Genomic DNA, 20,474 nt, shown 5'->3' with positions numbered 1-20,474 from the left:
ACATTAGATGCCTCTTTAACCTGTTAATAGGAAAGAGCTGGGTGTGTGTGTGTGTTGTGTAATACCCAGGCATCTTGAAATGACTGAATGTTTGCACTTAAAATTTGCATTGATATTCAAATGCTTTAGGTGTGTGGCTATTACTCAGCACCTACACCACCCATAAGAAATTTTATTTTGATCATACATTAGCTATTTCAAAGAAAACAAATGTAGTAACTTTAGAGCAAGAGTTGAGCCAACTTTTTCAACCAATGTATAGTTATTAATTAGTAATGAAATCTCAACCTGGTTTTGGAATCAGATCCTCATGATGTAATTCTACATACTTACAGGAGGTTAGAAGTCTTTTAGGTTTATCCAAACATAGTTGTGCCCATGGAAGCATGTAGCACATGTGAGATTAGCAACTTGAGGGAAAAGGTTCAGAAATGCAATTCCAGACCAAAAGAAAACAAATCAACTACCTTATTCTTTCAGATTATGAGACTGACATACTATCTGCTGTGCTAACGAGGCACCTTCATTCTTTCAAACAAGTCTTTTAAATAACTGAGTTTGGTTATTATAGTTCCCTTAAATCAACTCTTTCCTAAGTCAAACAGTACCTATGCCCTCAGTAATTGTTCCTTTGATGTGGTTCTGGACATTTTACTTCTACACCTGTTATAAAACACAGAATATATTAGTATTTAAACTTTAAAGTCAATTATATTTTAAAGAGATTTTAAAACATAAGTATTTTATATAGAGAACTGTATTTGCCATTCTTGTGCTCTTCATTCCTCTTAGATTCATCCATGTAGTTACATGTATCAATAGTTTGTTTCTTCCTTACAAGTAAATAGAAACATATACCTTGCTCATGAATAGGAAGAATTAACATCACTAAAATGCCCATACTATACAAAGGAGTCTATAGATTCAATGCAATCCTTATCAAAATACCAACAGCATTTTTCATAGAACTAGAAAAAATAATCCCCCAAATTTATATGGAACCACAAAAGACCCTGCAGAGCCAGAACAATTTTGAGAAAGAAAAACAAAGTTAGAGGTGTCCTGCTGTATCAAACTATAATACTACAATGTTATAGTAACTAAAACAGAATGGTACTGACATAAAAAGAGTCATATAGATCAATGGAACAGAATAGAGAGCCCAGAAATACAGCCATTCCTTTATGTTCAACTAATCTCTGACAAAAGAGAAAAGAATATACAATTGGGTAAAGACAGTCTGTTCAGTAAATGGTGTTGGGAAAACTGGACAAATACACACCAAAAAATGAAACTAGACTACCTTCTTACACCACATACAAGAATAAGCTCACATAAAGATCTAAAAGTAAGATTCAAAACCATAAAACTCCTAGAAGAAAACATACGCAGTAAACTCTGACATTTCCCTTCATAATATTTTTTCTAATATATATCTTTGGGGGGAAAAAAACAAAACAGAACAAAACACAAATGTGACTACACCAAACTAAAAAGTTTTTGCACAGCAAAGGAAAACATCAATAAAACCAAAAGGCAACCTTCTGAATGAAAAAAGTTATTCATCAATGATACATTCAGTAAGGGGTTCTATCCAAAACACAGAACTCATATAATTCAACACCAAAATGCAAGCAATCTAATTAAAAAATGGGCAGAAGACCTGAATAGATACTTCTCCAAAGAGGACATACAGATGGATAGTAGGCATATGAAAAGATGGTCAACAACACTAATAATTTGAGAAATGCAAATTAAACCACAATGAAATACCACCTCACACATGTCATGCTTCAGATTTTCCTAAATTCTTTCGAACAAGCAGCATGTGGGAGCCCTGTACCTCTAGTTAAGGGACCCCAGGCCTGGTACTAGCTGCAACTGTTCTTGGTTCACAGCCTGTATTTACCTGAGCACCTCCAAGCCCAGCACATGTAGTGCCCATGTGCAGATTGCTTTGTACCTTATGCTGGGAGCCCCTGCGAGAACAGAGGCGGTGGCTAACCTTGGATGTACCAAAAGTAATCAAGGCTCAACTACAACAGGAGGGTATACACAGCTCACACAGTGGGTACAACTCGAGTATCAAGCTTAAGTGGAAGAGAAAGCTGTGCCACAGGACTCTACAGGTCACCTACTACATCAGGCCATGCTATCTATCAAGATAGGGTATCATGGCAGCTCTCACTAATACATAGAAACACACACAGGGAGGCTGCCAAAATGAGGAGACAAAAAAAATATGGCCCAAATAAAAGAACAGAACACAACTGCAGAAAAACAAATCAGCAAAATGGAGACAAGCACTCTACTAGGCCCAGAGTTCAAAACACTGGCTGTAAGAATGCTCAAGGAACTTAGTGAGGACCTCAACAGCATAAAAAAGATCTGGTCAGAAATAAAGGACACACTAATTGAAATAAAGAACAATATATAGGGAGTAAACAATAGAGTGGATGAAGCCAAGAATCAAATCAGAGATTTGGAACATGAGAAAGCAAAAAATACCAATCAGAACAGCAAGAAGAAATAAGAATTTCCCAAAATGAAGACAGTGTAAGGAGACTCTGGGATAACTTCAAGTGTACCAATATTTGTATCATAGGGGGTGTGTGTGGGGCGGGTGCCAGAAGGAGAAGAGAACAAGAAATTGAAAACCTATTTGAAAAAATAATGAAAGAAAACTTCCCTAATCTGTTGAAGGATATAGACACACAAGTCGAGGAACACAGAGAGTCCCAAACAAGTTGGACCCAAAGAGAAACACACCAAAACACATCATAATTAAAATATCAAAGGTTAAAGATAAAGAAGAGAAACTTAAAAGCAGCAAGAGAAAGGCAGAGAGTTACTATACAGGAGTCTCCATAAAACTATCAACTGAGTTCTCAAAAGAAATTTTGCAGGCAAGAATTATTCAAAGTGATGAAAATCAAGGACCTACAAACAAGATTACTCTACCCAGCAAAGCTATCATTTAGAATTGAAGGACAGACAGAGTTTCCCAGGCAAAAAAAGCTAAAGAAGTCCATCACCACCAAAACAGTATTATATGAAATAATAAAGGGTCTTCTTTAAGAAGACTAAAAATATAAACAATAAAATGGAAATAAATGCATATCCATGAACAACTGAATCTAAAAAACAAAATAAACAAATAAGCAGAATAGAAACAGAATCACAGATACAGAGAATGTTTTGAAGGTTGCCAGATGGGAGGAGGAGATGGACAAAAAAGGTGAAAAGATATTAAGAAGTAGAAATTGATTGTTACAGAATAGTCACAGGGATATAAAGTACAGCATAGGAAATCTAGTGGCCAAAGAACATATATATGCATGACCCACAGACATGGATAACAGTATGGGGATTGCATACTGAGGGAGTGTGGGTGGTGGAGATGGGCAAAGTGGGAAAAATTGAGACAAGCAATAAAATATAATTTAAAAAATAAAATTAAAAAAAAACATATGTTTCTTTATTATTGAGTAGTATTCCACTGTATGGATATACCACATTTGTTTATCTATTTGCCCAGTGATGGACATCTGAGTTATTCCCATATTTTGCTATTATGATAAACACAGACATTAAAATATTCATATATAAATTTTTGTGAACATATGCTTTCATTTCTTTTTTAATAGTTTCCTTTTTTCAAAAGATTTTATTTATTTATGTTATAGAGAGAGGGAAAAGGAAGGAGAAGGAGAGGGAGAGAAACATCGATGTGAGAGAAAAAGATCCATTAGCTGCATCTCACGTGCCCCCAACTGCGGACCTGGCCCACAACCCAGCATGTGCTCTAACTGGGAATTCAGTTTGGGGACAGCACCCAAACCACTGAACCAAACCAGTCAGGGCTGCTTTCATTTCTTGAGTAAACAGTACCTACAAATAAAATGGCTGGGTCAAATGATAGGTATGTTTAACTTTTTTAAAAAGATTTCATTTATTTTTAGAGACAGGGGAAGGGAAGGAAAAAGAGGGAAAGAAACATCCATGTGTGGTTGACCCTGGTGTACCCTTTATTGGACACCTGGTCTGCAACCCAGGCATGTACCCTGACTGGGAATCAAACTGGCAACCCCCTTGGTTTGCAGGATGGCACTCAATCCACTGAGTCACACCAGCCAGGGCCAACTTTTCAAGAAATTGCCAAAATTGTTATCTAAAATGGTCGTATCACACTGACGTCTCCTTTGTCAGATAACTGGATGAAGAAAATGTGGTACATACATACAATGGAATGAACACTACTCAGCCATAAAAAATGCAACAACATGAATGGATATTGAGAATATAATGCTAGCAAAATATGTCAAACAGAAAAAGTTAAGAACCATATGATTTCACATACATGTGGGATATAAAACTGAAAGCAACAAATAAATAAACAAAACAAACAAAAACTCAGACAACAGTATGGTGCTTACTAGAGGGAAAGAAGGATGAGGAGTGGTAGCAAAGGGGAAAAGGGGTCAAATATATAGTGATGGAAGGAGATTTATTGGGTGTCAGACACGCAATGCAAGATACAGATTATATATTACAGAATTGTAAACTTGAAATCTATATAATTTATTAACCAATGTAACCCTAATACATTTAATTAAAAATAAAATTAAATGGTTCTATCATTTAGAACTCTGAGAATTCTATGAGTGTTCCAGTGGTTCCACATTCTTGACAGTATTTGCTATAGCCAGTCTTCTATATTTCAGCAATCCAAGTGGGTGTGTACTGGTATCTGATTTGGTTTTAATTTGCATTTCCTTGAAAACCAAGATGTTGAGCATCTTTTTGAGTGCACACTGGCTATTCTGTTATTTTTTGTGAAATTTCAGTTCAATTTTTTCCCTCTTTAAAAAAAGTTAGTCTTATTATTGGGCTAAAAATACCCCTTTAAAAAAACTTCTTTATTTATTTTTAGAGAGAGGGAGAAAAGAGAGGGTGAGAAATATCGATGAAAGAGACATTGATGGGTTGCTTCTCGCACACACCCCAACTGGGTACTGAACCCACAACCCAGGCATTTACCTTGACCCAGAATCAACCCAGCAACCTTTCACTTAGAGGGACAATACCCACAGTTGAGCCACACCATCAGAGCAAAAAATTCTTTACATATTATTGATAAAAGTCTTTTGTCAGGTATGTGTTTTACAAAGAATTTCTGCCAAACTGTGACGTGCCTTTAAGTTTTTAATTTTGACAGTGTCTAAATTAATTATTTTTCCTTTGATTTTTTTGTGCTTTTTGCGTTCTTTTAAAAATGTTTTACCTAACCCAAGGTTACTAAGATTTTCTCTTATGCTTTCTTCTAAAAGTTCCAATGTTTCAGTTCTTACTTTCAGGTGTATAATCTCTATTTGGTTAAATTTTGTATATGATGTGAGACAATGTTGTAGTTTTTTTGTTTGGGGGGTGGTTTGGGAGGGAGAATATGGAAATCTATTTGTTCTAGCCTATTTATTGTAAACATTACCCTTTTCTAACCAACTTCCCTTGCTAGTTTTGCCAAAAATCAATTGGTAATATATGTGTGGATTTATTTCTAGACTTTCATATTCTCTTTCTTTCACCTGTATGTCTACCTTCAAGACAATACCTTAGTTAATGAGTCTTGAAATGTAAGTCCTCCAATTTTTTTCTTTTGAAAACTTGTCCTGACTATTCTAGGAACCTTGCATTTCCATACATATTTTAGATTTAGTTTATCAGTTATTACAAAAATGTATGTCAGAACTTTGATTGGGATAGCACTGAATGTACATACAAGATCAACTTGACTCCATGACCATAGATTTCTGTCCATTAAATTTCTCTATTTAATTGCTCTCAGCAATGTTTTGCTGCTTTCAGCATATAGTTATTGCACATCAACTTCAAATTTATCCCTGCAGGCTTTTTTACACTTTCATATATGGTATTTTAAATTTTTCCATTTTTGATTTTCCATTGTTCCTATAGAAAAATATAATTAAATTTGTATATTGATTGTGTATCTTGTAATGACGTTGCCAAATTTACTTTTTAGTTCTGGTAAACTTTTCAAAGATTCCTTATGATTTTCTACATAAATAATTATGTCACCTGTGAAAAATAGTATATCTTCAAGTATCATGCTTAAGAAGCTTAAAACAGCACTCTAATTTCCTACTCTCAGTGTTTATGCTAAATTGTCATAATTGTCGATTTTTGTTACTATTTTTTAATCTTCACCTAAGGATATGTTTATTAATTTGAGAGAGAAAGGGACTGAAACATCGATGTGAGAAACATCAATCAGTTGCCTCCAGTACGTGCCCCAAACAGGAATCAAACCCATAACCTTTTGCTGTACCAGATGACATTCCAACCAACTGAGCCACCTGACCAGGGCATAATTGTCAATTTTTAAGATTGTCATTTTCTATACATGTTATAAAACACAGAATATATTATTATTTGAACTTTAAAATCAATTACATTTTAAAGCAATTTTAAAGAATAAGACAAGTAGTTTATACATACTAATATATTTACCATTTCTCGTGCTTTTCATTCCTTTGTTTAGATACAACTCTCCAAGTAATGTCATTTTCCACCTGTCTGAAGAGCTTCATTTTTACATTTTTTGCAAAGCAAGTCTGATGGTGATAGATTACCTCAGCTTTTAGGTATCTGAAAATATCCTTTTGTGTGTGGGGTTGATAGAAATTTGTGTTCATAGGTTTTTTTTTCTTTCAGTACTTTAAAAATATCACCCTACTTTCTTCTGACTTGAATTGTTTTTGTTAAAAGTCTTGCTGTGATTTTCTTCATGTTTCTTATATTTGGGGTTCGCTCAGCTTCTTGGACCTGTAGGCTTATTACTATTTTTTAATTTCTACAACTTTTGACTATTATTTCTTCAAATATTTTTCTGTCTTCCCTTATCCTCTTTTCTCTCCTTTTGGAACTCCAACTGCACATATATTGGTCCACTTAAAGTTATGTCACTGATTCTCTGCTTAATTTTTTTTTCATTTTCCCCCCTTATGCTTCAATCTGGATAGTTTCTATAGCTATGTCCTTAGGTTCACTAACATTTCCTTCTCCATGCTCATGCTTTCCTCCACCTTCTTGAGTATCTGGGATATATTCATAATACTTATTTTACCACACTTATTTACTAATCCCATAAATAAATATAGGACAATTGGAGGGCTCACCTTCTTTCTTTCTTCCCCTCAGGGATCACTGTCCTGTGCCATTTGTGTCCAGTGTTGAAACTGTTATTTCCTGTACTATTCAATTTTTCAGATAAGACAAGAAGCTATATCCAGTCTGTGTAACTCCATTATGGCCCTAAGTAGAAGTTTTGCTTGTTGCTTTTTAATACACTCAGGGCCACAGCCTGCATTCACACAGGTAGTACACTGTGTAACTTCAGAACACAATGTAAATATACCTTTCTCTTATCCCCACCCTAGATTTGTAAAATGGCAGCCATAATCACACTGACTATTTATTTTGAGCTTGTGGTCAATAAGCTTCTCATTTGGTAAGAATAATAACATAAATGGCAATTCTGAATTTATAAATGTTATGATATCATTGTTTGGTATTTGAACATATCTTCTGATCAAATTAGTATCATATATGATTATTTGGTTCCCATAACAGACCCTTAAGATATTGAAGTATAATGCATACAGTAATCTATTAAAAATACCCAAGTGACATTTGTAACATAGTTCCTATGGGAAGACACGTTACAAATTCTAATCAGAGATTCCAGGAACATATTTCCTCAGAAGGCAGGGAGAATAAGAGTCAAGATTATAAAAATTCAGATGGGAATGAGATAGACACTAACTTGTAAACTGTATATTAATGTTACAATAGACCTTATTTTACCATCAAAAGTTATACAGAAGGATCCCTGTAGTTAATATACAGACTGGCCTATGATCATAGCAAAATGCAATATACTTACTCATCCAACTCCTCTTCTTCAGTTTTAGAACTATCAGCATATAGGTACTTGCTCATGTCTACAGGTCGTATATTTTTTCTTTTTGTAGACTGGAGAGGAGAATCCTTTATAGTTACAAAGGTTTCTGGCTCATCGAATGGGTTTAAATACTGTGGAGTTTGTGCCTCTTTGAAGGGATTATAGCTGTTATCATAAAAAGATTCTTCTGTTTTTTTAGGTGAAACTGTTTCAGTGGTTGGTTCTATAAAACAATAGCAACAGATGAATTAAACTCAATTGATTTTATATGAAATGTTCTTATATTTTTAGTGTTTTCAAAAATACTCCATATTGAATTAATAAATTCTATGGAGCTGAAAGAGTCAAAGCACTAGCACATTTCAGAAGGGCTAAATTCAGAAAATGTAGTATCTAAGACTTTTGTCCACTTTTCCAGGAATGATGCTCCCCAAAATGGCATCTTTGGAATACCTTTGGAGTTCCTAATAATATTAGAATTAAGATACAACAATTTTAACCTTCTTTTAGGTATAACATTCTATTATTGCCTATTTTATTTCAGTATACTAGCTTGCCATCTCAAACTGATACATAATAAATTTATGCTTTTAAAAGAACATAAAATGGATTAAACTTTGAAATGATCTTTGGTTAGTTATACAAGCAAAAACTACTTAGGGATACAAAAAGTCATTTTGGACAATATCAAAAATATACCCACATATCATTCAATTTGTTTTTGGAAAGTCTTCAAAGAACAGGTTTTTGTATTCTACAATACCTTAAATCTTTAGAGCTTTTAAAGAGCTGTTTGATTTTTTTTTAAAATATAACTTGGATCCAATCAACACTCTAACAATGCGAAAGAGTAATACTAAATTACTAATTACTAATACTAATTTTAGTATAGTAGCACTATACTAAAATCATATCAATAAGCTGACAGACATGTTATACCAAATTCTTCTAAACTTTATTATTATGACTTTGAATTTGAAAACAAAGGTACTCTTAAAAATAAAACACTGATTCACAGCACAAAAGCACTACAACCAATGTGTGGTGTACTTAATACCAGCTTGGTGGTGTACCTCCAACTTGTGTGAAGTACTCAATACCAGCCTCTCCTTTTTCTTTTATGTTTATTAACATTTTAAAACAAAACCAGAATTTCTAATAAAACTGTCCAAAATCTGATCATGGATTTTGCTGATAAAAATATTTTTCTCAACTGAAGAAAGCCAATAGTCATATAATAGTTTAAAAGTAATTTTAATTATGCCATGCAACACTGACAAAACATTCTAGAAGAGGGAGGCAGAAAATATGTTACTGAAATTCTCAGCAAAAACAATTGTTTCATAAGTGACATTTTAAACAATTTAATCTGATTGTAAAAATCTCATGACTGATGCATATTTATGACTTTTACATTTTAAAGTCAAGCTACTTTTACCTATACTTTTAGGCATTAGCCCAGAATACTTACTTTGTCTTTATATTGAAAAAAAACAAAACAAAACATAAAAACTCTGAATTAAAATTCTATACATCATGGGAAGCAGTTATAAAGTATGAAAGAGAATTCATAAAATCATAATAAATCAATACTAAAATGAATTTAAGTACAGTTTATACTAGAAAAGAGATCCAGTAAGTGTGTATCTTTTGAAAGACCAGGACAATATTTAAACTTAATAACACTAGAATCTTTGTAATAATGTAAATGAAGTATTTTTTTCTTAGTAACTGAAGAGAGACAGCAAAGTTCGTGACTACAGAATTTTTTATTAACAAATATCAGGTCTCAAACAGTTAAGAAACTGACAAAATTGGTCAATGGAAATGAAATTTTAATTTTCACTCTCAGGAAAAGCATTGTAAAAATTGATCCAAGCAAATTCATCAGTTACAGAACCAAAAGTAAGAAAATATTCAAGCTACAGAGCAAGATTTGAAAATGACAGAACTGGCAACAAAGAGGGTTTAAGATAAGACTACTTCATATAAAAGCTAACAAATATACTTAGTAACTTTCTCCAAGAATCACTGAAGCACAGAATATCATGAATATAAGAGAACTAAAGCTGTAAAAGCAATCATCATCATCATCATCCAACACATTTTTATCTTTCCCAAATACTTTTGTTACTGGAGATGCAAGTTTTTAATCAATGAAAATAAATTTATTCCAGAAAATAAGTATTCTAATAGAAAATACTTATTACAAAATGTCTAAGAGATATATATTTAAAGAGAATACTTGTCAATTTTTTTCCAGGCTCTATATAAGCATGAGTAAAGACTCTGAGTCAGGTTGGCTAACCTCGCCTATACAGACATACAATATTACATGACATACCTGCTATTCCTTTCTATTCCTCAGAAAAGAGACCCACTATATTTAGAAAAATTACTTCTTTGATTTTGAAATGGAAAGTTCAAATACTGATGTATCAAAATATCTTGGTAATATTTTTAAAACAATATACTCAGATGGTATACACAATCAAGGAGAGGCTATATTGTCACATAAGGCACTTGATTAGAAATCTTAGCTACAACTCCACTTCCATTGACCTAAATTTCTTGATTTACAACTCTACCTCCATTCACCTAAATTTCTTGCTCAAATCACTGAATTCCTCTGGGCCTCAGCTTCCTAATCTATGAAAATAGGCAGCTGAACTAGATTACCTCTAAGACTTATTTTGAGTGTTAAGATTTAAAATACATTCATAACTTAATTAGCTCACAAACAAAATAAAATCTCCTAATTTAAACTTACTAATTTATAATCTGATAAGAAGGGAGAAAGTAAAAGAAGAGAAAGAGAAGTGGATTCTAAAATAATGCTGCTCCAACAGAGAGAATCCTGAAGTTAGAACCTCATTTTCACGATGACAGGTAGCAGCAAAAGTCTTTAAAGTCGTAAGATTTCATAAGAGTACTCTAAAAGATGTAAACAGTGGTTAATCATTCTTGCATTTACTTTGAACAAAAAGTTTAATTAAACATAAGTCTCATTTCTTCAACAGCTCTTATCTAGGCTTTAAGAGATCAAAACTACTTGATAAGAAAAATGACCCAAGGGAAAAAAATTACCTGGGTTTATTACTTCCAATTATGTTGTACATATGACAACAGTGGTTCTCAATCTTCCTTCTGCTGTTACTCACATGTAAAACTTACATGTAAAACTTACTCTCACCACCGACTATAATCTTCAGCCACAGCCATGGAAAGGGAGGAAGACAGACTCACCAAACTCTCCGAGGGTGAGGGTGGAGGAGTTGGTCCAGAGGGAGAAACCACCCTGCCACATCAGTATCAGTATGTGCCACAACCCAACCTTACTTGGTAGGCCAAACTAATGAGACTAGGTAAAATACTTGTTCATGTTCTAGAATTTTAAAAATCCACATGAAATAAGAAAAACAGACCATAGATACTATTTTCTACTTCTGTTTTCTAAGAAATATGTCTTTTAAGGGAACTCAAGTATTTGCTTTAGAAACCTTATAATTTATCCAATAAGAGATAGAACAACTGTTATCTCTAACAAAAGTGCTTTACTATTTGATCAAACTAACAGAAAATTTAAAAATAAGCTCCAAGTAAATGTCTATGTAAGATTTTCCTTCTTCTTTAAAAATTCAATGGAAGCTACCTAGAATTGCTGATCAACTGCAAGTGTACTGAACACAATAATATCATTAGGGGCAAAAATTACTTTATGAGTCTTTAAAAAAAAAATCTCTTCCTGTCCTAACACTTTCGGAAAACTGAACTCTATAAAGGCTTTAAAAATACAGGGGAGAAAAAAACTTGTTACCTTCTGAATCAGGATCTCCAAAAGGATTTAATTCTGCTACATCAGGATCACCAAATGGATTTAAATTCACAGTGGCCAAGTCCTTTTCTGCTTCATCCAAAAAGTTAAGTTTGTTGATAAGCTCTGAAAATAAACATATGTGTTAGTTCACAGTAAAGCATAATTTTGATCATTCATGAAATTTTCAAACTGTAAAAATTCACACTAATAATACCTGCAAATAATAAGATAAAGCATTTTACCAGTGGCAGAATGCCATTCAAGTATTTTGTAGCATACCAACATTTTCATATAAAACAAAAGAAACATATACATATTAACTTGAAAATTTATGAAATAATGAACTATAGAAACCTTCTAAATTAATTTGATCTAATAAAAAAGTACTGAACTAGATTTTTACTAAAACATCCTTCTCTCCTAAATATAAATAATTCAAATGGTTTTAATCTAAGAAAATATTTTTAAAAACAATTACAATATATACACTCTAACTGAAGAAATATTGTCACATCATATGACTAATTATTATCTTGTAAGATGTTTTAAAATCACTGCCTAATGAGAATCCTGATATAAGGCTTTGCTAAAGATAGTAAGTACTGTTATGTTGTTGCCTGTTGGTGTACTACAAATTAGCGAAGAAAACATTCAAGGAAAAGCACAAAGACAAAACTGACAGCTAAGTACAGACTGAAGCCAAGAGGTAGTAGGTCACAGTAAATACAGGCAATCAGAAGCAGAAAGAAAGGAAGAAAGCTCTTAGACCTTCAGAGGAACTGGCTGATTTAGCTGAAGGCATATTTGCTTGCTTTATGCAGTCATCTTGATCTTCATCTAAGCTGCTCAGAGCATTCAATTGGTTTACAATTTCTGTAAACAGAAGCCAGTCAGACAAATGTAAGGTAAGGACATTTAATTAGAGAGCCACAGAAGCATGCTGTTACTCAAAAACATAAAGAGAGGGGATGTTTAGTTAATCAAGAGAATGTTATTTTGATGAACTATAATAGATGTATTTAACTTAAAGTTTTATTGTACCATTTAAGATAGAAAACACGTTATTGTTAAAATTTGTATTAGTAATATAACAACTATGTTAATAAACACAAAACAGATAATAACCCAACAGATTAACACTGGCTCTCAGCAACCACATTTTCCATTTGTAAAATAGTGCCTTAAACATACATGTTAAAAAGAGAATAAAAATATCCTCTGATAACATACAAAGTATATACTATTTGTTTATAATATTCTGAATTTAAACTAAAGGTTTTGGGGTTACATCTACATGAATTATGAACAAAATAAGCATTTGTTCATGTTCTAGAATTTAAAACATCAACACAAAATAAGAAAAACAAGCAAAAGCTACTATTTTCTACTCCTGTTTTCTAAGGAATTTGTCTTTTAAGGGACTCGAGTAACTGCTTTAGGAAACCTTATAGCTTATCCAGTAAGAGATAGAATAAAAAAGACAGGGATAGAAAAACCTTAAAATAAGAATTCATTTTGTACATTAGTAGAATTTTTACATAAGTTACATATATTTTTGACAAATCTGAATATATAAAACTATGATTCATTGGGTGAAAATTAGCTTGAAAAAAATTTTAAGAGCCTGCTGGAGTATTTTAGTTAATTCTTGCTGTTTCCAAAGTTAAAACCTGGGAATAACTTAGGTATTAGGACAAACCAAGCAGATTCAGATCATTCAATGGGAAAGAAAGAAAATGAAAAATAGCAATTGTAAATTTGGTGTTAAAAAATGTTTTTAACATTGTAAATCTAACTACACATTATAAATTTTATTTGAACCAAATCACAGAATACACAGTTGTAATAAGGCTGCTTTCATCCATTCTTTGTTGTTCAACAAATACTTATTTACCACACTGTACAAAGTGCTATGCTTGATACACAAGGATGAAAAAAGCAGACATGGTATTGTCCGTGTGGAATTTACCTTCTATAAAGATAGAAATTCATATTGAAACAGTCAATAAATGACTACTAGAATATTTGGTGGTTGCATGTGTTATTTTTTAGATCTTTCACTGAAATATATATGAAAAGGTGATAAAGTTATTCATTCCCCTTGTTGGAATGAGAAAATATATTTTGCATGAATAAAATTGCTTGAGATAGTCAAAGTAAACCAAAGAAAATGAGGAGTTAAACACAACTAATACCAACTAAAGTCCTCATCTGAATTTGAATAAAAGCTGAATAGTTAGCCTTTACAAAGTGGCTTCTTTCATGTTCTTCTGCCAATAGTTCTAAACCCCACTCTGACTCAAACTAACCTAGCAAATTTCTCAGTAGGTAGAATCCATTCATAAGTTAAATCCTCTACCTTCTATGACTAATCATTGTTAACTTTGTAATTTTTAGGAAAATATAATGGAATGGAAGATCAGTGTTAAGTGACTACCAGCACATAATTGATTTTTTTGTTGTTCATTCATCACTAGTTGTCTTTTTTTTAATTTGCAAACTGTTTTAACTTTGAAAATGTGAAAAAATAATATTTATTGAGCAGTGGGAAGAGCTTTCCATATATTATCAGGATTAATTCTCATAAATATCCTGAGATGGTTATTTCACTATCTACATTTTATCCTGTTAGCATCATTTCCACTATATTTCCAGATGTGCAGTTACTAAGTGAAAATATTTTAAAATAATGCTCACAGATTTACACTTTTCTTTACACGTTAATTATTTTATGTTCTTAGATATAATCCCAATTAAAGTGGAAATCAATCATTTATTTAAACATTATTTAATGAGCACTGGAGGGCATACTGAAGAAATACTAGACTTGGACCTTATATTCCAACCATTAATGCTGTTCCATACAGTTTTATGTACAATTTGGGCATTTCTTTAAATATTATCAATATGACTCTACTATTTGACTAAATTATTTACGTTGTTCTGTCCTAATTTTCCCTATTTATTTATAGCTTAAGTAAATCCTTACTTAAATCCTAAAACTTCTGCTTCTAGAATGTACATTCACATTAACAGCAAAAAGATCATTTTAATTATCTATACTAATGTTTCCTTTACTTGATATGCAAATAAATGTTAATACAAATCCTAAAAAGCAGCAACTTCCAAAGAAATACCATTTTTTCTATCTAATAAGCATTTATAAAGTACCTATTATTTACCTATAATGGTACTGCCCTTATGGCTGTCTATGTTTGTGGGACAGACAGACAAATAAAGCAATATACAGTATATGATAAATATGATATATGATATGATTGAAACATGCATTGTAGGCTATGTGAAACTAGAAGAGAAGTTTGAGGTCTGGAAGGCCTCTTGGACTTACTCAAATTAGAGCTAAAATGGGACAGACAGACATTATTACTAAAATAAAATAGAAAACAGAGGGCATTTTATAAGGATAAAGAGGAGGCAAATGAGAACATTACGTATTTCAGAGAAAGACAAGTACCATGTGATTTTACTCATAAATGGAATCTAACAAATGAACTAACAAGCAAAGTAGAGACACTCATACAGAGCAGGCTGACAGCTTCTCGTATTGGCTGGTGGGGGAGAACTGGAGGGACTGAGCAAAAAAGAAAAAAGAGGAACATTCATGGACACAGACAACAGCACAACATGCTGTGTGGTGACTGCCATGGGGAGGGGAATAGGAGAGCTGGAGGCGGGTATAGGAGGGATAAATGGTGCTAGACAGAGACTGAATTTGGGGATGTGCGTCTACAACACACACAGTGTACGGATGTATTGTAGAACTGTGCACCTAAAACCTGTACAATTTTGATAACCAGTGTCACCCCAATAAAAAAAAGAGTAAAAAAAAAGAACATGACATATTTAAGGAAATGCAAGTTGTTTGGTACTTAAGATGCCAGGGATGGGGAATGAAATAAGATGAGGCTGGCAAAAGTTCTAATATGAAAGTTCTTGTGACCAAACAAAAGAATATGAACTTTACTTCGACAACTGTGGGAACCCACTGAAAGATCAAACGTATGTTCTAGAAACATCATTCCAGGAGCAGCATGGTGGCAGCATTGGGGAAAAACAAACAAACTAAAAACAGCACAGAAAGCAAAAAGATAAGTAGTTCCATAATACCACTCCATGAGGAGAGGCACACAATAAATATTGCTAATTAAAGAATAAATTAAGGAAAAAAGATTAAGAGTTAATTTGGCGTGGGGTATCAGGAAAGGAATCACGTACAACTGCCAGGTATTTGTCTTGGGTGACTATCTGGATAGTAGTTCCGGCACGGCAATGGGGGCTATTCAGTTTGGACATACCGACCTTTTAAGTGCCTATGAAACTTGTCATGGAAATAACTCAACTGGCAGTTGAGTATATGGGTGTGAAGCCCAAAATATGTAATTTTGTTCTGCATTTCTCCTTCAAAAAAAGTATTTTTCTGTTCGTTACAAAATTCCTATAGTCAACGTACTTATATTTATAATCAGAAAAACTTCTTAAAAATTTAAAAAAGATTTGCAACAAAAATGTATTCCCAGTAAGTGGAAAGCTTTCCCAGTAATATACTAACCTGACCCCAAAACTTCCCTGGACTAATACTTTTATATAATACTTTATTATTAAAGCCTTGTTTCACCAAAAATTTACATGTTTGGAAAATGTTTATGTTATAGCACAAATTGTTACCCTAGTGCTTCTCAAATTGAGCAATGAACTAGTAGTGAGCACATTTAGTCATCATAACAGTGTGTCAATTTGAACTTGCTTCACATTGGTAAGAATGAGAAGGAAAACTAAATTAGGGGCAGGCAATCGAAGCAAAGGGTCAAATCATTTGAGACTCTTCTTAACAGTTAGGAAGGCAAAAGAAGATAGAAATTGACCACCAGAGATTATCGTACTAAATAAAAAAAGGGGGGTGGGGGCACAAAGAGTGGGTGGCTTTTTTCTCTTGGGAAAGTCTGTAGCTGAGTTTAAAAAAAAATAAATTGCTTGGCACTATAAAATACCTGCAAATCTTGCAGGATCATCATTCTTCTTTCCAAAGTATAACAAAATTCAGTACAGGTGTATCTCATTTTAAGACAGTAACATTTCAACTTCCTAGCAGAAATCAAGATCCCAAAGATGTTCCTTTTCTCACAGGCTTGAGCCCATAAATATTTGATTTATAGATACAATTAATGGGTTTAGTAATGTAATTTTCAATCTCACAGTAGATTGTAATGGGGGAAGCGATGGACTTTAGGCAGAATTGTAATCACTGAGCAGTTTGTCTCCCTGGATATTCAACTCCCGCCTCTGAATTAATCAATAAGCCTAATGGCTTATTATTATGATTAAGTTGCTCCCAAATTTTAAAAGCCTCTCAACCATTAGCCCCTTCTAGCAGTTTAGTCAGTCTCTCTTAATCTTTATATGAAAATCTCTTAAAAACTTAGAAGTCTACAATTCCTCACCTACCATTTATTCTTCAACTCAATGCAATCTGCTTTTATACCCACCTTTATCCATACCCCTTACTGAAACTGCTGTCACTTAAGTAATCTTTTTAACTGGGAAATACACCAGACACCTTTCAGTTTTTATCATATTTAACTTCTGCATGAAACAACAATTCCCTCCTTGAAATTCTTCTGCCCCTTTTAGGACGCTAGTATCTCTGGGTTCTCCTACTGTCTCTCTGATAGTTCTGTCTCGGTCTCCTGTAATGATCTCTTCCTCCCTCTGCTTCTCAAATATTATTATTCCCTGGGACCCCATACTTGGTCCCATTCTACACACCCACTCCTCAGATCTGCTCTTTCTGGAAGAATTAATCTATTCTTATGATTTAAACCAATGCAAATAATTCTCAGATATGTGTAGTGAGTACTAGGCTTGCATTTCCAAATGTCTAGTAGGAATTTCCACCCTAAGGACCCTAGATACTCCCCTCACATACTTACCATGGAAACAATGGAATTAAATAGCGGTCATGTTCACCTTTTATCGTTGACACCTAGCAGTTTTTAGCACAGCTAGACAGTATAAATGAATAAGTACAAGAAACACTATTTGGCATTATGTCTATACAGGCAGAAAGGCATAATAATATCTTATTTTTAAACTACAGAAACAGCATTTTTATCTATGTGTCTATCTATGTCTCTGTATCTGTGCACATACACACATATCTATGTTTCATTTATCTCTAGAAATGTTAAGCCACCCCAAAATCTGGTGGCTTCACACAGTAAATTATTTCTCACAGTTCTGTGTTGCCTGGATTCTTAGATGTCCACTGCAGTTAGATGATGGCCAAGACTAGGTCAACTGAAAGACAGAACTGGGCTGAATGTCCAAACCTGCTTCTTCACTACTTCCTCTTAGCAAACCGTATGTTTGGTAAGAAGGCTGGAACAACTGGGTAGTTTGGGGTTCCTCTCAGTACAGCAATCTCAGGGTAGTTAGACTCTTATACATGGCAGCTGGCTTCTCCCAGAGCATGCACTGTACGGCGCTCAGGTACAAACTACAAAGCATTTTGACTTAACTTTAAACATTATCAGATTGCTTCCACAGCATTGCATGCAGAAGGGACTACAAAGGGGCAAGAATATTGGGAGGCATTGTTAATTGGAGGACAATCTTTGGAGACCAGCTATCGTGTATTATATCAGTAAATCAGAAAGCTGAAATCTTTCCTTTTCTTAATAATCTAATATATTAAACATAATTTTTATGTTACCCTCCAGTATTTTGCTATGCACATATATAAAAGGCACAGGCTTTAAATTGTGTAATTCAAGAAATTTTGACAAATGTATACACCCATATGTCATGATGCAGAACACTGAAATCACCCCAAGTTTTCTCATGCCTCTTTTCAATCAATCATCAATAGGTTATCACTATTCTAATGTTTTTCACTTAAGAATAGTTTTACCTATTCTAGAACATCACACAAGGGAATCATAGAGTATACACTCTTTTATGTAAGTCCTCTTTCATTCAGCATAATAGACTTAGAGATACATCTATGGCATTGAATAGTTCATATCAATAGCTCATTTTTATTGCTGAACAGTATTCCATTCATGAGTATACTATATTTTAGCCATTCTCTTGTTGATGCTGCTTCCAGTTTGGGGCCATTATAAATAAAAATATTATGAACATATTTTTTACAAGTCTCTTTATGGACATGTTTTCATTTCTTTTGAATAATGTCCAAAAGTAGAACTGCTCGCTCAGAAAGGAAAATGTTTAGTATTAAAACAAACTCCCCAAGTGACTGTACCATTATAAATTCCACCAACAATGAATGAGTTCTAGTTGGTTTGCATCCTTGTCAACATTTAGTATTGCCAGTCTTTTAAATTTTATCCACTCTAGTAAGTGTGGAGTTATATCTCATTGTGATTTTAATTTTCTTTTCCCTGATGAGGAGTGGTATTGAGAACACTGTCATGTGCATATTGGCCAGTGATATATCTTCCTTCGTGAACCACGTTCAAATCCTTGCCCACTTAAAAATAATAGGGTTATTTTTTATTACTGAGTTATAGAGCATTTTTTTAAAAAATCTATTCTGGACACAAACTATATATCAAACATATGCTTTGTGAATTTTTCTTCTGGTCTGTTATGCGCCCATATTTTCATAGTCGTCCCTTTTGATGAATTTTTTAAATTTTGATGAAGTCTAATTTATCAAATTTTTCTTTCATTGCTATACACAACATGTTGTCTTTTTTATTTTTTCAGAAGCTTTATGGTTTTAGCTTTTATACTAGGTCTATAATATACCTTAAGTTACTGTTTGTATATGCTGAGAGATAGGAATTGAGACTCATGTTTTTTTTCTTTATGGACATCTAAATGTTTCAGCATCACTTGTTGAAGACTTTCTTTTCTTCACTAAATTATGGTGCAATTTTGTTGAAAATTAATTTATCAGATAAGTGTGAGTTTTTTCAGGACTGGTTTTTTCCCATTAATCTGCCATATGCATATACCACATTATCTTGATTATTATAGCTTTAAGTAAATTTTTATATAAGGCAGTATTAGTATAACAATTCTGTTCTTTTTCAAGACTTTTTGGTCATTCGGGTCCTTTGCATTTCCAAATATATATATTTTAGAATTAGCTTTTCAATTTGTACTTGAAAAAAAAAAAGCCTGGCAGGACTATGAATGGCATTGAGTTGAATCTATAGATGGCTATGGGTAGAAGGGACGTATTAACAATATTGAATCTTCTAATCTATGAACAAAAACCCTCTCCATTTATTAAGGTCTTTTTTTTTTTTAAAGATTTTATTTATTTATTTTTAGAGAGGGAAGGAAGGGAGAAAGAGAGAGAGAGAGAGAAACATCACTGTGGGGTTGCTGGGGGCTGTGGCCTGCAACCCAGGAATGTGCCCTGACTGGGAATCAAACCTGGGACACTTTGGTTCACAGTCCGCACTCAATCCACTGAGCTATGCCAGCCAGGGCTATTAAGGTCTTTTTAATTACCCTCAGTAATGTATTGTTTTCAATGTAAAGGTTTTTTTCACATCTTTTGTTAAATTTACATCTAAGTAGTCTACGTTACATTTAACCTCTATTATATATGAAATTGTTTTATTAATTTCATTTCCTGAATGTTAGTTGTTCATATATAAAAATACAGATTTCCCCACGTTG

General features: G+C 33.2%; 1 protein-coding gene across 5 annotated transcripts in view; it reads right to left on the bottom strand.

Moving 5' to 3' along the window:
• The window catches only part of EHBP1 (EH domain binding protein 1), a 359,202-nt gene that overhangs the window by 188,495 nt on the left and 150,233 nt on the right, over positions 1-20,474 (bottom strand). For 3 of the 5 annotated variants that reach the window (XM_028515836.2, XM_028515835.1, XM_036028026.1), the window contains exons 8-10: positions 12,567-12,671; positions 11,799-11,921; positions 7,964-8,204 (exon numbers count right to left, since the gene is read on the bottom strand). In XM_028515836.2, the coding sequence (XP_028371637.1) occupies positions 7,964-8,204; positions 11,799-11,921; positions 12,567-12,671 (469 nt within the window). The remainder of the gene's footprint in view (positions 1-7,963; positions 8,205-11,798; positions 11,922-12,566; positions 12,672-20,474) is intronic. The other 2 variants (XM_036028025.1, XM_036028027.1) reach the window with 1 other exon arrangement.

Source organism: Phyllostomus discolor, chromosome 6 (genome assembly GCF_004126475.2).
Source record: "Phyllostomus discolor isolate MPI-MPIP mPhyDis1 chromosome 6, mPhyDis1.pri.v3, whole genome shotgun sequence".
NCBI classification, from domain to species: Eukaryota; Metazoa; Chordata; class Mammalia; order Chiroptera; family Phyllostomidae; genus Phyllostomus; species Phyllostomus discolor.
The sequence above is the reverse complement of the archived record's forward strand: the minus strand, read 5'-3'. Positions and strand labels throughout refer to the sequence as shown.